The 21,843-nt window shown below is 36.8% G+C and overlaps 1 protein-coding gene across 1 annotated transcript in view; it reads right to left on the bottom strand.

Annotated features, from left to right (window-relative positions):
• The window catches only part of LOC103713385 (paladin), a 41,787-nt gene extending 28,562 nt beyond the window's left edge, over positions 1-13,225 (bottom strand). Inside the window, exons 1-6 of the mRNA XM_008800291.4 lie at positions 12,535-13,225; positions 8,840-8,971; positions 8,602-8,673; positions 3,666-3,736; positions 3,477-3,576; positions 3,268-3,366 (exon numbers count right to left, since the gene is read on the bottom strand). Coding sequence (XP_008798513.2) covers positions 3,268-3,366; positions 3,477-3,576; positions 3,666-3,736; positions 8,602-8,673; positions 8,840-8,971; positions 12,535-12,729 — 669 coding nt within the window. The 5' untranslated portion in view covers positions 12,730-13,225. The remainder of the gene's footprint in view (positions 1-3,267; positions 3,367-3,476; positions 3,577-3,665; positions 3,737-8,601; positions 8,674-8,839; positions 8,972-12,534) is intronic.
• Between the last annotated feature and the right edge of the window lie 8,618 nt (positions 13,226-21,843).

Here is a 21,843-nt window from a genome sequence, read left to right as displayed (position 1 = left end):
CTCTCTCTCTCCCTCCCTACCTCCCTCTCCTTCATCTCCCCCCCTCTCTCTAAACCCCTCCCTTTTCACAGTGCGGTGTTCTTGGCACATCTTTGTTTCGAACCAATCCCCAACTCTCTCCCCTTTTTTTTTATTTTCGAATTTTAAATTGAAGTCAGCAAACATATGCCGGCTTCATTTCAAAATTTGAAAATAATAAAAAATGTCTGAAATGGACCAAAACGAAATGGTACCGGTACCTGTACTAGACCATTCCACTGGGCAACTGGTACAGATCCGATACAGCCAGCCTTGCTGCAAACCTATTTTTAATTTTTGATATTAAAGTCAGTCTCTGCATCATTCATTTCCATCTTTTGGTTTTGTTTTTTCTCTATGAGAAACAAAAGAGGTTGTATGTATCGAGTAAATATTGGAAAAAAGGCCGGACAGTTGTCCCAACCATACATGCTTACTTTCATGTGCATCACCAAGGCCTAATGGCCTAAAAAGCTTGCATTGATATGAATGTTTGGTGATCCTTTTTTTCTGTGTTCCCACATGTTGCATGTGCAGAATTAAAGCTAACATGGACATAAAAAACAATCTTGTCCCATATGTTAATTGCAAGATTTTTGAGTTCAAATTTTCCCCTAATTCATATCCTAGGAGAACCCCATGATTTGGAGAATGCTTTTATGAATAATTCTTTTATTCTTTCCACTTCCTTTTCTGTGGAATCTTAAGGATCCATGCCTTATCAAATCAATATGGGGAAAGCTTTCTAGATCCTGCATTATGCCCAGATCTAGTCCAAGGACAAGCCCTCTGAATTGGATAGTGCCTTCAATATTTTTTCTTACTTTCATGTGAGTCTTCTTCGCTCTCACTTCACTTTACCAATTCTTCGTCCTAGACTGAGACTTTCTCTAATGAGGCAATGACTAGCTTTCATTGCACATCACAAGACCGTCTGAAATTTTTATGTTTTTGTCAGTTCTACTTCTAACCTCCCTACAGCAGATATTCTAAGTTCTAATCGAGCTTTGATAGTTTATGATTAAAGTGGACACATTTATCTTCATGCCATTGTAAACGGTCATAACAAGCAACAACATCACTAAGATAAGTCCAAGAAGTTCAATTCCAAGATCTACAAAGAACTTGAGTTGTGATCTGATCACTATTATCTGGCATTTTTGAAAGCTTCCTTTTAGACTTTTTGACTATTGTAGGCTATAAGCTGCAGATCAAGTATGATTGTTGAGAACAAGAGTTCATTGACAAATCTGGCAAAATCAGGCAAAGGTGACACAAGTTGGCTCCTAAATAGAGCTTTTATATGTGGATGTGGTGATTCAAAACAACAGCATTTCTTAAGTTATATATATTACAGGTCTAGTCATTGTAAAGTTGACCAAAACAATAAATTGGTACAATCTTTCGATCAAATGGGCAATGAAGATAAAAATGTAAAGTTTCTAAATATATGTAACTACAGATTGATATATGGAAGCAATGTGTGGAGGATGAAAAGAATATATGGATATGAAGAGGGACAAAAAGTGGGTCCAAGATCATGGTATGCCTCCAGAAACAGGAGATAGTTTCTGTAATTGAGGTGTTTTAATCAGTCTATCAAGTCATCAACATTCCTATCATGCTATAATTCCTACAGCCTGATGCTCTGCCCAATACTGAATGGCCCTACTCATGTTAGGAAATTGCCTCTTCTATCTCATTAACATGCAACAACCATAGGAAATTGCCTCCTCTATCTCATTAACATATAACAACCATACAACAACCAGGTACATGTTCACTTAATTCAATCCAACATTTGCCGTCTCCATACCAGACCCCGTACCGATGCCACATTAGCACAGTGTCGGTACGGTACAGTACGAAATTTTTTGGTGTACCGAATGTCAGTATGCCATCCATACCGGTACCGAACCGATACGGTACATCCCGTACTGCCTGGTTTGGGCTAGTACGGCGAACCTTGATCCAATCTATGAGCATTCTTTTGGGCACTCATTCAACCATCCTAAGATATCAACACTAGCAACAATATATAACCAAAACCTGTTTACTTTTTCCTTATACTAAAATATATACAATATGCAGTATCAACATATAAACAAGTTGTATAAGCATGTTCATATTGCAAACTGCAAAATCACCAAAGGCATGACATAGGCGAGCAAGTTTCATGTCAACTCAAACAAACATAAACCACAGATATTTATGATCGTTAAAAAAAAAAAGAGAGTAGGAGACGTACAAACAAACAGAAAAAATTTTAACCATAGTATGCCATACCGGCCCGTACCAGCCGGTACGGGCCGATACGAACCGGTCCGGGTTGGGACCGGTACCAGATCAGCGTGGGATCTGATACCGGAAGCTTTTCATTGGAAAACCGGCCGGTACGACTGCACAGGAGCGGTATGGATCGGTACGGGACCGGTACGTACCGATCCGAGCCGCCACCGGTACGCCGACCGGTACCGATACGGCGGACCTTGATTTTAACAATATGTAAAAGTACAATAAAATACAAGAGATTTGAAAAATTAGGGGTATGGGTCTTCGAGTGTTTGGCAAGACAAGACCTTGTAAGCTGGATGATTAATGCCAGTTAACCAAATTTCTGAAGTATAAAATCCCAACATTCGAGTTTTCATTAAAAGCTATAAGATGATCATAAAGGACAATGAATCATTTTCATGTCTTGAACTACTATTATGGGCCTGGACCTTACACATCAGTAAGAGATCATGTTTTGTCCATCTTTTAATTTGGACTTCTTTCGAGTGTTCTAGAGTGGTATAACATACTTATGCCATTAGAAAGAAGGTTGCAAAATGAACCAAGCTGAGTTGAATACTGAGCAGCTCTCAAGTCCTTGTATTAGGTGGTAATCAAACTCGAGCCTAGGTTGAGAACATATACTTAGATAAGGTTTAAAGAAAACAAGCTTCAACAAACTTTCATCAAGCTGAGCCAGGCCTCTATCTATTTTTGCAAACCCAAGGTGTTCAGGTTCAGCTAACTTTTGAGCCAAGCTCTAAAAGCTGTTTAAAATTTTGACTAGTTTCCTAGTTGAAAAAACTCAAACGAGCGCGGTGCTGAGCTGAGACTAAGTCACTAAACTGTTCATCAACAGTTTCGCTCTATCCTTTTCTTTCTGATTGTGCGCAAGCTTGTACAATTGCGTATTTCTATAACACAAATTGGAGGGTTAAAAAATAAATATCCAAAAAAAAAGATGAACAAACTAACCAAATCATCAAAATCCCCTTCTTTCGGGGATTTCTCATCTGTAATAGGAACCCGCTCATAGTCAACAAGGTATCCTTCTTCCTGTAGTTCTTCATAAACCTAACAGAACTTATACTGATCAGTAAACTTAGAGTATTCAGAAATATGCAGGTGACGACTCATTCTAATAGCCATCTTCCAGGTAAAAGGACTGGCATCAACAGTTATACCTCCAGTGGTGTTTTAACAGAATCATGCATCACAGGTTCCCACTGGTCCACCATCTGACCATCTGGCAGTTCATCAGTTACAAGGATTTTATTTCCATACCTGCTAAGTCAAATTAGCAAATAAGAAATGCCTCTTACAACCATTTTCTAATAGCCAGTTAAAGATAAATGTTACATATGTAATTATACCGCGTGGATTCCAGTAGGATGTCTTCTTTTAGGCGAAATTCCATTTGTTCAACTCTAGCCCTGTTGATTCCCTAAATTGACATGGAGAAGTAATTTCAAAAATATGAATCAAATGAAAAATTAAGGAACTCGTAGTAATATGAAGAATACAGGTAAGACATCAATACATGATGAGTTGTTTTAAATTTGTAAGCTTCTTATAATTTAATTAAGAAAATGTCACTTTCTTCACCTGGACAAATTGAAACAGGGAAACAAATCAATATTAGAAAAAAGAATAGCATGAAGATGAAATTTCCACAAGTTATGCCCATGAAAGTAAAGCATAATAAAACTCACCCAACAAGCCTACTTAGATTTATTTGTGTCAGTTACATGAATCAAGGTATAATCTCACAAAGTTAGAAAATATTTTAAGACCAACTCTTGGACTGACAAGGATTCCATGAAATAAAAAGTAGGTAATAATAGAATGAGAAACAAAGGGATGAAAGAAACCTGGTCCCTCACCAGCAACAAATTTATAGCGCTGGCCACCTCAACACAAAATGGAAATCAATACTCCTAGAAACTCTTATACGGATCAATATCCAAAGATTTCCCATAAAAGAGGAGAGCTCCACAAGGATTTTCACTTATACTACTTTGAATCAAGAACCGACATTCTTATCCAAACTGGAGCTATCTTGAAGTCAGTTGTTTTTGGATTAAAAGTTTCGTACTCTCAGACCTTCAGTCATATGTATCAGAGAGTGCATCTACTTCCATTGCACATGGTTGTCTTACTTAACACCATCAAGAGTTTTTTTCTTCCTCTGAACCATGAACAGGTAAACCCCTTCAGACAAGTCTCAATGAAAAGACTTTCCATATTTCACCATCTAACCCAAAAAGTTTTTAAGCATACTAATGCCAACAGCAACTCCACGTAGTCTTCTAGGAAATGCATGCTCAAAATCTCTTCTGCCAACCTCAAGAATTTCTGTCTCAGCTATTAATTTCTCACCATAGCACTATTTATATTGGTCCCTTACCGCTTCATCAATCACCACATATCCACAAGCTGCATCCCGATTACCACACTCAAACAGGTTTTGCTAATTCAAAAAATACTCTGAGAGGCCAATGTCTCCAATGTCAGCAGCATTTGATATCTGAGCAGAAGATTCTTCTCCATGTTTCTTCAACCAATAAAATGGCTAGAAGTTTGGACTGCTTGATTTTTGTTGATAAATTGACCTCCAAGTCCAAATTGTATTCAAATACAGCCATAAGACATGGACATCAACCCAAAGGATGCCGACGTATCATTCGCTTATATTGCAAAAATCTCATTCTCAAGATCATCTAGATTCCTCCAAGAAGTTTGGTCCACAATTGAGTCTTCAAGATCTGATGACAGAGGCACATGTAGGATTTTTCATATTGTCACTAGTTGGTTGTTCTGGTGCCTCCAACCAATAACCATTAAGCTTTTGATAACTTGGTTAATAGTGTTTGCCAAGGAATATTCATCAATTGGAAATTGTTTTAACATTGCATCTTTAAATTATTCACTCTTCTCAACTGGTTTCTCCAAATCTGATGCATCTTCCATTACAATCTCTTGATCTGAAGGATTGCCGCTCATATTTATTTATTTTCATTTTTCTTTTTTATTTATTTATGGCCACACCGAGGATGGAATCTTTGCAATACCAAACTGAGGAGACTATTGTGTCCTCGGTTGCAATATTTTCAGACTTTCATTTGTGCAAACACATTATTGAATGCCTGGGGTTGTTAAATATGATCGCAAAATAGCTTTGCCTGATGTTAGATCATTTCTAACACTTGTCATTCATCATGCATCTGGCCAAAAACCTTCATCTCGTATTTGGCATGCTGAAGCCCATTCATCTTCAACTTAACTCTTTATGTCATCTATCAATTGGTCAATCCTGATAGTTATTAACTTTAAAGCATCATATATGAACAGTATCATGCATTTTCCTCGAAACAACATATTCTATTTCATATACTTAATTTTGTAGATACATTTGTTGCTCCGAGCAACACTTACTAATTCTATTCCTTGTAGAACTTCGTCCTCGTCACTTTACATGCACTCAATTCTCAAGTCTTCGGAGTCCAGTCTGTAAATAGGCAAACAACTCTTTCCAGTCTCTTTAGAACTTTTACCAATTCTTTCTTACAACATTTAAAGGTGTAGATGGCTGATGGAGGGCATGTAATTTAAAGGTTATATTATCCGATTATCGTTATGCAAATATTTAAGAAACCATTCAGTGATCGTATAGTACCATGGCATTCTCAAATAAAAAAGTCCATTGTTTAGAAACTTGATGCTTCTGTATCAATTCCATCTTCAATAGCCTAGTCATTCTAGAGGGTTGTCAATTCAAAAAGAATGATAGATCTAGATCTTCTCTTAGAAAATTCCTGGTAATGCTCATTTTTTATTATTTCATTCTAATATACAAGGAACTCTTAGAGTTCCAACTTCCAAAGACCTGGGTATATATTATGAAATATTTTGTTAGTGAATTTCTAGGCTAACATAATTTTGTATGAGAAATTATTGTAAGATAGTTATTTTTTGAGACCCTTTTTCCCTTCATTAACTTAACTTGAAAGTATGAAAATTCAACTCTAGTAATGTGCTAAAGTACATGTCTTCTACTTTTTAACCATGTTTAAATATTCTGGTATTATTTGCCACAAGGTCCACCGTACCGGGTCCGGTAGGCGTACCGGTTGCCTACCGGACCGGTACGGGCCGGTTCGTACCGTGCTCCGGGCGGTACGAACCGGGAAGCTCTTCCCCGCCGGAACCGGGGAAGAAGAAGAGAACCAGAGGGAGCGCGGGGAAGAGAGGGAGCGAGCCCACCTTTGGCCGCCATCAGAGAGCCGCGGAGGGGCGTCGGAGGCCGGTGGGGGGCGGCGGAGGCCGGCGGGGGGCGGGGGAGCCCGCGGGGGCGCTGCGGAGGCCGCGGCCGCGGCCGCGTCACTGTTTCGAAAGAAACAGGGGCCGCGGCCGCGGCCGCGTCACTGTTCCGATTTGCCGACTTCACTTAAAATCCCCAAATTAAAAAACGCGGCCGCGTCCCCTGTTTCTTTCGAAACAGTGGATGCGGCCGCGGCCGCGGCCTCCGCAGCGCCCCCACGGGCTCCCCCGCCCCCCGCCGGCCTCCGCCGCCCCCCACCGGCCTCCGACGCCCCTCCGCGGTTGTCCGATGGCGGCCGAAGGTGGGTTCCCTCCCTCTCTTCCCCGCGCTCCCTCTTTTTCTCCTCGTCTTCTTCGTCTCCGGCAAGAAACCGGCCTGTACCGGTTTCCACGGCTCCGCCGTACCGGTAGCTGGCCGGACCGGTTTGTACCGGCCGGTACGGGCCGGTTCGGCATACGCTGATTTGCCAGATCATTCTTCCCTCTTGTCAACAAAAGAATGGTGTAGCTATACAAAAGCACCATATCCTGGTACAAAATTTCAGGATGCTAATGTTAATAAGAAATGTTCCTCAGAGTTACAAAGCAATTCTTAGTGCCTATTAGCTCGTGTCTTAAATTTCTTGATGTACTTGATGGGACATCAATTTAAAGGAACATGTTCCCTCGCATATGCTTTATCATCTTTCACCATAGATGTTCAAATGTATTCTGTAGAATTAATCCTGTAGGCTAATTTCACCATTCTATCATAAACACACAAATGATCATCCCTAAGCATATCCCTTTGGGGAAGGGGTGATTCCTTAAAACATGGTCAAGAGACCACATTCTATTGGAAATGACCAGGGGAAGCCAACCAACCCATCTGGGTCTGGTTGAAGGCTCTTGGTATGAACTCCATCCTCTGACGATGGAATTTCTGTTTCCAAGCTTTAATGTCTTCCATTGTGTTTAAGATGGGCTACAGAGGGGATTACAACAAGTTTAGCAAGATTATCTCAACTCACTACCTTGTCAAGTCAAATGATCTCAAACAAGTCCAAGACCTTTTCATGGCTTTAGCTTCAGCTGAGTCCAAGCCCTGGAATAGTTAAAGTGACATGTATTTCCTGACATCATATTAACTGATGCCCCAAGGCCAGCTAGAATTCAAATTATGCCTACAGCCTTCACAATATAGTTTACAGTAAACTTGATATGGTGGATAACACCTTATTTTTTGCATTAATATGATTCATCCTGACAATTGTGAGCTTCTAGTAGCATATTAGTTGGCTATATTAACTCATTATGGAGCATTGCAAGAACCAGAGCCCATGTAGGGTCTTCTGCACTTTATACTATTTTTGCATCTGTCTCTTTCTACCTTCTCTCTATGATTTTTTTTAATTATTACTTGACATGACTCAAGGATGGATGGATCACTATTGGTACACTCTAAAAAAAATCAAACTAGATACAAAGTTTCTAGACGAAAGTACGAAACAAATGAAGCTTTGCATGGTGTTGCTTTGTTGTCTATTTACATACTGGAAGCAGATTGTGACACATAATTTCAGAAAGAAAAAGCGTTAAGATTTTCAACTATCCACAAATATGGATTAGTCCTAGCTCTCATATCATGATGTAATCCTCAATTTATAAAATGAATTGCAATTTTAAAACTGCCATATGGTTTAATATTATTTGAACAAGACTGTCAAGATATCAAGTTTCTATAACTAACTCACTCCACTACCTTTGTATAAGAAACATCCGATAGTATAAGTCTAAAAGGCAGATGTATAACGCCAGAAGCATGTATTCTTAGCTTTCTTTTAATATTTACTTACACAAGCTGCTGATGGAACAAGCAGAACATTAATTGTACATGAAAAATAGTCAAACAGGTAGTTACTTGAATGAAGTATAATAATAACAAACAAGAAGTCATTACAAAAGATGAAAATTATGTTGATGCTAAAATGAGATCTACTCTCAACAGACCGTATACTCTAGATTGGAAAAGGGCCTTTCAACATCTCGTAGAACAAAAGGACGGCCGTTGATGTAAACTACCTGCATTCAACAATTTAAAAAAAGCAAATAGTTATCCACTAGTGTGAACACATAAAGATTGGGTAGCATTCCTAAAATCGAGCAGACTAAGTACAATTTATTCGATCCAAAGATATATGTTCTTTGTTTCATACATAACTAGTTTTCAATAACAAAATAATCTTACAGGTTCTTCTCGGAGGTTGTGCCATAGCACTCTTTTTTGCTTCCCATTCCTTTTTGCCCCAATGTGATTTAGTACATTCCTTATACCATCAATGGTAGGTATCGCGACACCATGAACATGCAAGGAGCCAGCCTAAACAAAGTGGAGATGACCTTAAACAACTAATTGAATAATCATAAGTAATAAAATAAAGCATATAGAATGTGCTTTATCATAAGTAATAAAGCATATAGGACAAATGTGCATGAAAAAGTAGTAAGCCTCGAAATAAAAATGTTACTTCTCAATTAGGCAGAGATGTATAGCACGCAATGTCATGTTGTACAAGTCAAATAACAGAGAAGGTTATAAGGCTAAAGGTAGAATATGTTGCCTTAATATACATTCAAAAAAGAAAAAGGTGAAACATTGCTTCCTAATATTTCTTTTGTTAGAATGCATGACGTTATCTGCATTGATGCATATGATATAATACCTCCTCATGTACAACATAACTTATTCTTTAATATTTTCATGGTGCAACATAATTGTAATTATTTTTTCGATTTGCAGCAACATATTAAACATGTCATCCTTCTGCCTTGTACTAAAGAACATCTCCATGGCTTTAAACAATTCCAAGGTCAAAGCATGCTAAATAGAGGTACAATGATTAACTAAATGTAGGAGGTACTAGAGTTAGTTGCTTGATGTTACTCACTTTTTCAAAGTTATAATTAAGGTTATCTACAATGAAGTTCTAAAGAGACAAACTAGTTGTTTAAGCATAAATTAAAAGCTCAAAAGGCTATTTGTACTCAACTCAACTAAGTCCCAAACTAGGTGGGGTCGGCTACATGAATCCTTTTCCTCCATTTTCCTCTATTTAGGGTCACATTCTAAATGATGTAGAGATATTAAGTTCTTCTTTACTACTTCATCCCAAGAGATTTTCAATCTACCTCTACGTCTCTTTCGTTTTACATGTATCAAAATACTCTTTCATACTGTTGCATTCCTCAGCCTACATTGTACATGTGCAAACTCCTCGACCTATGTCGTAAATGTCCAAACCATCTAAGTCTTCATTCTCTCAATTTGTCTGAACTCTTTAAGCTTGCCTTCATTTTCCCCTTTCTTTAATTTTATATCTATTTACGAGTCGAATAACACTGCTTACAGATAGATCTTTCTTGAAGGTGTTGGTTAACCCTGATAACTTTCTTGCAATTTTCAGATACCAAGTATTTAAAACAAGTTCTATTTTCATTTTGTTGATAGACGTGGTGGGATCCATGAAATGATTTTCTTCTTTTAACATGTGGACTCTATCAAAACCCCTATCATTCTCTAGACCTTCTCTTTCTCTAGATGACCTAAATCAGATTTTTGGCTTCAAGTAAAATGAATCTTGGTTTATGCACTATATCATGATTTCCAAGCTGGAAGAAAATACAAAAAACTTACACATCTAGCTGTATAACATAATAGTTTGAACATGGTTTGTCGTACTGCCTCACACTGCCCGATATGGGGCGTGTCGTACTGTCCGCAATAAAACTAGTACGAAACTTAACTTCAAGTCAGTACAAGCCCCGTACCGTCAGTATCGAGGCATATTGCCCCGTACCGGCAGTATCGACCTATACCGAGACGTGAGACGTACCGAGGTGCGTAGCGGTCCGTACCGAGATGTACCGACCTGTATCAAGGTGTACTAAGATAAAAATTAAGAAAATTCATTGGAAAACTATTTTGAAACAGGTGTGTATCGTACTATACCATACCATATCGACAAGGTACCGATACGATATCCAGTACCAAGATTATAGACCTTGGGTTTGAACCTTTAACTAAACCAGCGAGCTTAATCCCATCTAAAAAGGTGGGAATATATTTGTATCTCCTCAAAAAATTATATATAAAAAGCTAATGAATGTGCTGGATACTAATTTCATTAATCAAAGAAGAAGCAGAAGAAGAATAATGTAAAATTCAAAAGCTAATGAATGCTTTGGATCTTGCTTTCATTAATCAAACCAATATTACAGATAAAATGCAGAAGACTTGAAAGTTTTAACTTTTAATAGACTAGTCCATTGAAAACTATACTAACTCCTTTGTTGATTAGGAGTACTGCGAGTAACATGATATTGATGAATCATGATAAGGTATTGACAGTTAGGATACCATATTGTGTTATATAGTTCTCTTTGGACTTACAGGCACGAAGATGATACTTACATTTTGGGAGGAAGGTTGGGAATTTGAGATAGTACATATCAACTTTTGGAGGTACAGCCATGAATTCAAAACTTTGTACAGTATTGGAAATAATGAGGAAGAGCTATATATTTAGATGTATCAAACTATTAATTGTTGATACATTTTTTAATTGGTAGAATGATGGCATGTGTCCTGTTGACAAGTTTTTGACTGTGCTGTGCCAATGCCATCTGCAGTACAGGTACAGTATCTTACAAACCAACTGATAAAAATATGTACTGATTAGGCCAAAACTTTTTAAGGTGCATTTATCTAAAGATTTTTCAATACGTAAAATTGTTATACTGGTATCTGTTTGTTATATAGAGTTGTTGACATGATATAATGTGTCTCATTCAGGAAAGGTTTTATTGTACCATGTGTTTACCAGATGATATTTCTTATCTATAAAGAAAACAGCAAGTGATATACTAGAAAGTAAATAAAATTTTAACAAAAAACCTGCAATGATATTCATGGAAGTACTTAAAGTTATAGCTTATGCTCTATGCGGAAATCTTGCATTTAACCAGACAGAAACTTCTTATGTGAGTCTATTTATTCTGTATAACTTTGATGGACCATAAACTGTGCTAATAGGTGAGGAAAGTAATTTTAAGATGCACATGATATGTTGATGGCTTTGTTTATGCTGCTGCTACGAAACAAGAGAACTCGTGCGACATGCCTGAATATCCTGATCAAGAACCATGACATGGGTCGCAACAAGTTGCCGTGCATGATTCCAGTGCATATCTTACAAGACACAATATGCCCTAGAGTAAGAGACCAAAAGGAAAGATTATCACTACCGACCATTAAAATGATAGCATAAAAGATTCAAATCCCTGAGGTCCTTTCCAGTGTAATGCTTTCATCGCATTCTTGAATAATGAAATTTGACTACTAAAAAGCCTGATCTCGCCGGTGCACTTAAGACAAATAACTAACAAATCAATGAAGTAGCAAGATTCGATTTCACAATTTTTGAGCTCATGCAAAGCATGAAGCGAGGTACATATTTGTTGGTTAAAATGTCCTGTTCACCCGAACCATTTAGGACTGCTACTCAAGTCTCTAATCGGATGCTTGCTGTCATAGTATTAAAAGTCATGTACATGCACAGTGTATCGGTGCAACTGTTGTACTCTCGCTTAAAAGAAAAGCATGACAACATTGTAAGAAGCTTGTGCATCGGTCTCTAATCAGTCCCCAAGAATGCGACGGATCTACCGAAGATGCGCGCACTATCTTAGCAATCGGTGCATCTAATGCAAATGCCGCTCGATATCCCCATTAGTTGCAGTTTGCTTCATCAAAAGATTCAAATTGAACAAAAACAAAAATAAAAATAAAAGGAGAAAATTGAAAGGAAAAAAGAAAAATGAGGCAGCAGGTACCCAAAATACCGACAATTTTCCGTGACAAGAAGGAGAGAGAAGGGGTCGGACCTGCCGATAATTGGGAGCACCGTCAATTTGGGGAGTCAGACGCTTGTTCTGGCAGCCGGGAAAATGATCGCTCTTGAGGATGGTTTTCTTGCCAAGAACCGACCCTCCCCTGTAGTTCATCACGTGCTCCGGCTCGAACGAAGCGGCAGTAGCGCCCGCCGCGGCGGATGGCGGTGCGTTCGACGACGTCTCCATCGGTCTCTGTCTCAATCTAGTCCGAAATCCAGCCCGCAACGTCTCTTTCTCCTCCCCCCTCAATCTATTCCTGCGCCGATTTCCAATATCGATAGGCAATAGCACAGCGGAGAGGCAGCAATCAAAGGAAGAGGAGCGGAAGCACGGCGGAGGAAGAGAGGCAGGATGGAGGATGGTGTGCGTTGGTTTTCTTAGGGAGGGAGGGAAGGAAGAAGGCGGGGAGGGGAAGACGACAGTCAGTTAAAGGTCAGGGGGAGTAAAGGGTGGGGGGTTGGAAAAAGGAGGGAGCACCGATGGAACGGGGGGCGGAAGGAGTGATAAGGACAAGGGACAGCGGTGAGCCGTTCTGTTGTGGGAGGTTTGGCGGTGAGCAATCGGGACGGGCGTGCGTTCTGGGGCACCGGTAGTACCCGATCGTAACATCCCCCGCACGAAGAAGAGAAGAGAGAGAGAGAGAGAGAGGGAGAGGAGAACCGTGCGTGTATCACGAGAGAGAAGGAGGCGAGGTTTTTGGTACGGACCCCCGGAGGATGAAATAGAATGGGGGAGGGATATTCCCATGGTACAACCGCGTTATGCGATGCCGCGTCGTCCCTCCAACCAAATCTCATTATCATCGTCTCAACCACCTGCTAACGGAAACTGTTCATCTAAAGCTATTTATGCGTGCACGTAACAACTGAGAAAAATTATATTGCAACTCGAGAGAGATATCATCGCTTTTAGCACATGATCTTCGTGGAAAGTTTTTAGATAAATCCAAAACTTCGTTTTTGCTAGAGAGACCGGGATGGTTTATTCAAACCTGTTTCTATATTTGCAAGATATGTGTTGGGCTCTTGTTTATTTTATCTCCCTATTTTTAAATATCATCTTATACGTGACAATTTAGTACCTCATCCAAAAGTACTAGTATCTGGCATAGGTCCAAATCCATTGAAATCCAATTATAAGTATTCCATAAATCTAATCATGAACATAATAATCGATGCATGGTCAGTATAAATGGATCTATGTAGTGTCCACTAGTGTATATATTCATAAACGGGGTTTGTTTTGATACCATTTGCAACAACCTATAACATCATAAAAAAAAAATAATTAAAAGATATAATTTGTGACTCTTGATCCTGTATAAATATCCAGAAACTACCTATTGTATTGCTGATGTGGAATTAAATACATATTTGTATGGGTCCTCACAATGTGATAGCCATCCTTTAAACTAATCCTTTGTTAACAAATTAGTAACCATATCTACTTGTTTATTATTTTGATAACAATTTTAAGTAGTAGCACTTTTGAAATGACATATTAGCAGTTTACACAATGTGTGTGTGTGTATATATATATATTAAATGTTAAATATAAAAAGAGCAGACTTTTTCAAGCTTATATTTTTCTGAAATTTTTTATTTTTTTAGAAAATTTAGTTAAGAGATTATTTTGCTTTCATCTTATGCCAAATACTCGATTCTAGAGTCTCAATGGAAAGATTCAAAATTTTAAAGAGAAGAAGTTCCTCTCTGGTGGTATATATAACTTAGTTCTCTTTGCGTGTGTTTTAAAAACTAAATAAAAACTATACAAGAGAGATGCCATCTATTAGCTCAACAAGTTTGGCATCCATAGTAATCCAAATCATTTTGCCGGACAGTCTTTCATTACTTTTTCTCTCCATGGATAAAATATACATCACACATCTTGTTTAATGTTACCTCTTTGTTATGGACTATTACCTTATGACAGCCATCATCTAACCTAGTTTTTTCTCAACCAAGTAATAGCTATATCCCAACCTTTATTATTTCGACGACAATTTTAAGGATTAACACTTTTGCAATGACATGGTAGATGTATGAACTATGTAATTTATACTTCAAGATAAGAAAACAAGAAACTTTTTTTGGAATATCTAGATTTTTCAAGCTTTTTGAAAATTTTTAAGGGAATACTTTTGAGAGATTACTATGGTATTTCATATTATATCGAACACTAGATCCCAAGCCTCATGAGACAGGCTCAAAATTTTAAAGAGTGGGTTCCTCTCTACTTCGATGTAAAATTTAGTTCTTTTCGTATTTGTGTGTGAGTGTATGAAAACAAAGAACTACAATTCTAGAGAGAGTTGCCATCTCTATCAGATCAGCAAGTTTGGCATGATCTCCGTAAAACCTTTTAGATAAATCCAAAAGTTCTTTTGTTAGAAAGTCCATGGGAATTTTTTCTATAAGGGTTGGGCATCCATCATACATCTCCTTTATGTTACCTCTTTATTATAGAATATGTCCTTCTCAAAGTATCTTCTAAACTATATCTTCTCAGCCAATTAATGACCCCATCTAAATCTTTACTATTTTGATAATATTTTTACTGATTAACCCTATCTAAATCTTTACTATTTTGATAATATTTTTAATGATTAGCACTTTTGTAATGGTTCATGTAATCTACACCTCTAGATAAAAAGAGCAAACTTTCTAGATTATATATTTTTCTGAACTATTTAGAATTTTTGAGAGAGTTTATTTGAGAGATTGCTTTAGACATTTAATACTATGCCAAAGTCTAGATCCCAAGATTTAAGGGAAAATTCAAAACTTTAAAGGGTGGGGTTCCCCTTTTAGTTTAATGTATAACAATAACCTCCAATTCGTCTAGTGCATATTTGATTGTTGTTAAAATATTTGTAGAAAAAGAGGGAAATAAGAGAAAAAGAGAGAGAAAGTAATTTTATTTCTCTGTTCCATCATATTCGGTACATCTCAAGAGTTATATATACTCATGTACAGACTTCATATAAGAAAAATAATATAAGCTAATATATAATCACGCTAACAAAGAAAAATATTATAGGTAGCAATGTGATTCCTAAAATCGCTCTAATAAGATCATGCTTACAAAAAAATATATATATAGGTTGATATAGAATCATGCTAATAAAAAAATATTATAGGTGATGTGGGTTGTTATGTGATCCTTAAAATTATACTAAAATTCTTTCTTAAACTCAAGATGGTACTATAGGTGCCAACATAAATTGGAAAACTAGATCATAAATGTATCCAGAAACTGATATACTAGATCAAGAGCTGAAGCAGCAGCTTAGAAATTGACATAGTGGTATGTTAAGAGCTGATATGGTAGCATAGAACCTGATGTGGCAAAACACGGGCTGTTATAGCAACTCAGAAGCTAATGTAACTGACTAAAAGTTAGCATAACAATTAACAACTCAGAAGCTGATATGGCAAACTGATGTGTTTGACTGACGGGACAAACTGACATGTTTGTCGAAGTGGCTGATTGACTTGTCTGATGATGTGGCAGTGAGAAGACATATAAAAGATGACAGTTGCAGCAAGGACAAAGCTTAGAGAGAAGACAACCAAAGGTCAACGATCCTTGTAGACGGAGGTACCATGGAAGAGGAGCATTGGTTGATTAACTTGTCTGATTATGTAGCAGCGAGAAGATACATAAATGATAACAGTTGCTGTGAGGATAGAGCTTAGAGAGAAGATAATCGAAGGTCGATAATTCTCATAGATGGAGGCACCTTGGAAGAGGAGCAAGAGACTTCGAACCGGAGGGTAAAGGATCTGAAAGCCATAAATAAAATCGGAGATGGAGAGAAAGGGACCGAGCCATAGTGAGGAGAAATGATCGAAGATCTGAAACTGAGAAGAAAAGTGGCAGAGATGAGCTACAGATCTCTTAGAAAATAAAGGATCTTCGGATATTAATTTAGCAGAAATATAGGATATACAGAAAAAACAAAGGATCTGCGGATCCATCGAAATATAGAGAATCTTCAGGTATTAATTCACCCAAGAACAAATATCAATAGATCGACAATGGAGCTCTTTAAAGCTTCTAAACATAACAACGACGGCCACAATAAAAATGGACGAGATACTGGCGGCAGGTTAGATGATCAGTGGCTTTGATACCATGTTAAAATATTTGTAGAAGAAGAAAAAATGAAAGAAAAAGAGAGAGAAAAGTGATTTTATTTCTCTGTTCCATCATAAGATACATTTCAGGGTTATATAAGAAAAATAATATAGGTTGATATATAATCATGCCAGCAAAGAAAAATATTATATGTGATACCTAACTATTATTATTGATTGATGCATCATGTTAGACCTGATGAAATATCTAATATTGTTAACTCTTTTCCTCTTCTCTATCATACTCTTTATCTTTTATGGATATGTTTCATCAATTCATTTTGATGCTACATAATGCCAAGATTTTGAATATTTTTTTCCTTTTTTCCTTCCAAGTTAACGGAGGGAGAGTGATTGCAATTGAACCATAATGCAAACAACCATGTGAAATCGTTGTCTTGCAATGAACTTTTTTTGAGTAAGTTCATCCACTAAGGGATCAAAATTTTGGCATTTTAAACTATTGGAGATTTAATGAAGCAAAATATCCAATATTGTCTAGGATGGTTCGTGTATCTTGGCAATTCATATTTCTACCATTGCATCTGAGTCTGCCTTTGGCGCTACTAGTAGGAGTTTAGATGATTTTGTAGTAGCCTATCTCTAGATACAGTTGAGATATTGATATGCACACAAGATTGGGTTTGAGGCACCTTGCCTCATCTTATAAGTTCAATTTCTATAACTTCCATAAACTTTATCATATACTGTGTATTGAAACTTTTCAATTTTTAATTTCTCAATTTTTTTCATTTGTAGATGGCCAACGTCCTTATAATACTGATGATTAGCTTATGCTGGTAACAATCATCTTCATTATTATGTTTACATTACTAAGAATATTGTAATTTTTATGCATAGTTAACTATATATCTAAGTGAAAAAAGGAATTTTATTTTGTAGCTATTTTTCTATCAAGTGCAGTCAGGGTTGTGGTGCGACTTTGCTAATTTTGAGACTTTGAAGACTTGCAATATATGCTTGATGATTATTTTGATCGTCTGTAGACCTTATTGTTATATGCTTATTTAGGGACTGATTTATTAGTTACTTTTGTTAAAGGTTGTTTTGAATTTTGATCTAGAGCTATTTTCTTTTGTAACTTTATCTTAAAAGTTCTTGGTAGTGTAACTAGTTGGCTGGAGGTTCTTTTGTTAGGTACTTGAAGGTGAATCAGTAACATAATAGTTGTTTCTTTGGTAAAGTGAAAGGGATATGAATGATATTACATTTTTTGTTTGCAAAAATCAGTTGCTAAGGTGATAATCCTTATCTGCTGCCAATTGCAGTAAAATGCTCATGTAACATATTATGAACATCCCTTTTTCATATGGAGGAGCTGAAGAGTACTGTGATCTTCTCTTTGCAAGGGTTGAACCTCTTGTCTCACAATTTACCGCTTCCTATGGAGTGGTTTTGAATCTCATTGCTGTATGGATAATATCTATATTTTCCTGCTACAAGTATACTGATTCTTCATGCTTTTATGCATGTAATGTGTTGTTCTCCTTTTCACAGGGTGTAAAACTCACTCGTAAACCAGAAGAACCAGATGTCATGAAAGCTTTACATTTTGAGCGAACTTTAAAAGAAGCTAGGAAACTGGTGGAGCAAAGTTCTGAAAATTATGTAGGTAATAGTGTTATTTTTGCTGCCAAAGAAGAGCTTAAGAAGATAAAACAAGAAATTGAAGTGCCAAGAGCAGTTATCCATGATAGAATATGCTGAGATTTCTAATATGCAGGAGGAATTAAGAGTAAGCTAGTTTTTGGCACTTGGTTTTCTAATTTCAACACTTGTTCCAATTTGAAATAAATATTACATAAATATATCATCAAAACAAAAACTGGATTAGATATATGCTGCAACAAGTGATATTTTGAGATCTGTATGTAGTTTATATAGTTCTACTATGTGTTAATCCTTTATATATCCTGGTATCAATGAATTTTGACATAACCAATTCTAGAAAGTATACATAGCATAGCAGGAATTTGTCTCTAATTCTGAGGACCTACAATGCGAGGATTGAGATGGACTTCATAGAGATTGATTTGTATGCTTCTATTGGATTTGGGATACGATACAAGATATGGGCATAGGTATTCTTATGTAGTGTAATGATTTAGTGTGATGGCTTGGTCAAGCGTCCAATAATTATCATAATAGGTTAAGTTATAAAACTTATATTATATATGTGCAGCATTTTTTGGTCGTCTCTGTATTTAGGATTTGTTACAGCATGATACAGTCATAATATTTGCATCTGTGGGACCTTTAAATTTGTTTTGTTAGTTGTCAGAGTACTTTAATGAGAGCAACTTGATTTTTTTTTTGGTTGTTCTGCAGAGTTTGGAGGACAAGCTCCAACCTAGGAGGTCCATTTTTGAGACAAAGTTGATTTAGAGCACAATGTAAAGACAATTTATAAATTATCAAAATATTATTCTTAGTAGATCTTTTTAGATTAATAATATCATCATTCTACTATTTTGCTTTTCTAAATTTGGCATTTTTCTCCTTAGGATATGCTCAGACTTTTGCATCATATATGGCAAGGAATAATGCATCCACAAAAATGCAGTTGATTTTGGGATATTGCCTTTGCATATGCTGATGAGCAAACTCTGCTATAAGTTCTTTACAGTTGTTGAACTTGACATTATCAAAACTAGATTCCTCATCATGGCCCATGCATGCTTTTCTAGTAGTATATTTAGAAAAAATAATAATAGATGCATTCTAATAAATTCAAAAAATATCACTACTAAGTAAAAGGAATTAGCATCGATGTAATTTTTTTCTACTTTTTTAAAAAAGGTATTGCATACATGAGCAAAAAAAATTTCTTGTAATTAACAAGATTGATCCTATCTTTATTAAATTATTTTGTAGTGACACCAATATTTAATGCTCAGGCACTTTTACTTATATAGTCATATATAATCTGCTTTATGTAGTTTTTATTCGTTGCAAAAGAAACCAATATTGTATGTAGAATATTGCTCTATGTATCTTCCTAACCTCTTTTTTTTTCTGCCCGACCGTCATGTTTCTAAGGCAATCTGGTGGTACTCGAGCTCCTCTACATTACAATGATTGATGTTTTCTGGTTTCAGGTGTATGGAAACATTCCAAGAGCAAGGGACATGAAGTCTACGACGCTTCTTGTGAGTGAGAAGGCCAGGAAGTATGCAATAGTTGAAGAACTTGATGAAACAATCACACTTAAGGATGGAACCATTGTTCGAAAGTAACTCAACTTTAAAATGTGCTTGAATGTGTTGCTGCGTATCTGAAGTACCTACATCTTCTTTTTTTTTTTTTTTTGGCTAAAAACAAAAATATCATACCAATCGTGTACGAATATATCAAAAAAAATTTAAAAACTAAAATATTTTGGAAAGCACTAGGCAATTCTGCCTCATCCACAAGTTCGACGATGAGATTTTTCTGTACCATTTTGTTTGAACCACACAAATGTGGGTCCACAAATTAATAAGGGTGCCTTTCATCCTTAAGCATAAGAATCCCAAGAGCACCATCTCAGGTATCCCCCATCTGTCCCATCCGACAAGCTCTCCCATGTCTGTACTACTATTTTGAAACCTTAAAGTAAGTTAAGGATTTTGATTGATGGTGAGAAAAGGAAAAAAAAAAAAAGCAGACTTCTTGTCTGCTGATGATTTTGACCCGGCACTTATCCCTGCAAAGACTCTTCATAATCCAGATGATAAGAAGCCTGAGGACTGGGAATTAAGAGAGGCCTAAGATTCCAGACCCAGATGCCCTAAAGCCTGATGATTGGGATAAATTGTCAACAGCATGTAAAGTCATAAGCAGTACGAACTTTTTTTTGTTTTTTTCAAAGAGAAGTTTGATGATTTATAATCTGATAGGGAGCTTAAGCAGTGCTCCTTTTCATAAATCTGTTGAGTGTATAATATTTTGACAGGGATCCGACCCAATGCTGATCCGGACCTAAATTTTTTTGGTTAGGATCAGATTTATACATGGTGATCTGACTCGAATAAGTTGTTAGATCAGAAATTTTAGCCATCGACCCAATCCAAGCTGATCTTCTATTGAGTTAGGTCTTGGTCTAACATTAGAACCTAAAAGAAAAACTAGGTTGAATCGAGGTCACTCATAACCCGATCAGACCCAACCCATTTGCATCCTTGCTCGTTGCTGACTAAATCTCTATAAGGAATGTCCACATCTTGGATAACTTCCATATGAAACTCTTTTACATCATTTGACTTCTCAATATGGATTTCCTATGACTGAATCAATTGTAGTATTCTTTGGCTCTTCTTGAGCAATTTTAGAATCAACTAGTTCTTTAATCACGATCTTTTCTGAACTTGATACAACATCCATTCTAATCAAGCTTCTTTTGTTCCGAATCTTCTTCCCAACTTTATCGATTCTTGAGCTGATCAATTTGTCATACTTGGAATCTTCTAAACTCGATCCATCCTCTAACTGATTAAGGTCTCCCTTCTTTAAACCTTTATTTTTAAATCAATTCTGCTCTTCTTTTCGACTTTCGGAAAGCCTAAAACAAAAATCCACGTTTTAGATAACTTTCGTTTGAGATATCTCATCTTGAGTGGACAACCACGGGAATATTGAATCACATTCCTCCACATTTGCACACATGCACAATAAATTACTAGAATCTCTAGAACCATGTTGAACATTCAAATGGTTGCTCTGAAAATTGCACTCCCAACAAATCTAATTGAAGCTGCATACTACTTGTCTTTATTTCAACCGAGCTTTGATGCCTGGAATAAATCAAATGCACTGGCCAAGAATCCAAAACAAACACCAAATACAATAATATATTTGTAATAAAGAATTGTGAGAAGAAAATAATATTGAAGAGAGAATTGTGAGAGAAAATAATATTTTATTAATAAATAGTAACAAAACTCATAGCTAGAAACTAACCCAATTCTCTCTTCTTCATGACCAAGATACTCAACTTTCTCGCCACAAATTCTCTTTCCCTCACATGCTCAAAGATGCCAGGTTTAGAGCCCTCCTCACAAATCCAAAGGCTGTCTCCAAGTGAGAATACCCAAAGACTTGCATGTCTTAGATGCACTTCCTCTCTCCTTTAAAACTCTCACATCTCCTACTCCAAAGT

Source organism: Phoenix dactylifera, unplaced genomic scaffold (assembly GCF_009389715.1).
Source record: "Phoenix dactylifera cultivar Barhee BC4 unplaced genomic scaffold, palm_55x_up_171113_PBpolish2nd_filt_p 000097F, whole genome shotgun sequence".
Classification (NCBI taxonomy): Eukaryota; Viridiplantae; Streptophyta; class Magnoliopsida; order Arecales; family Arecaceae; genus Phoenix; species Phoenix dactylifera.
The sequence above is the reverse complement of the archived record's forward strand: the minus strand, read 5'-3'. Positions and strand labels throughout refer to the sequence as shown.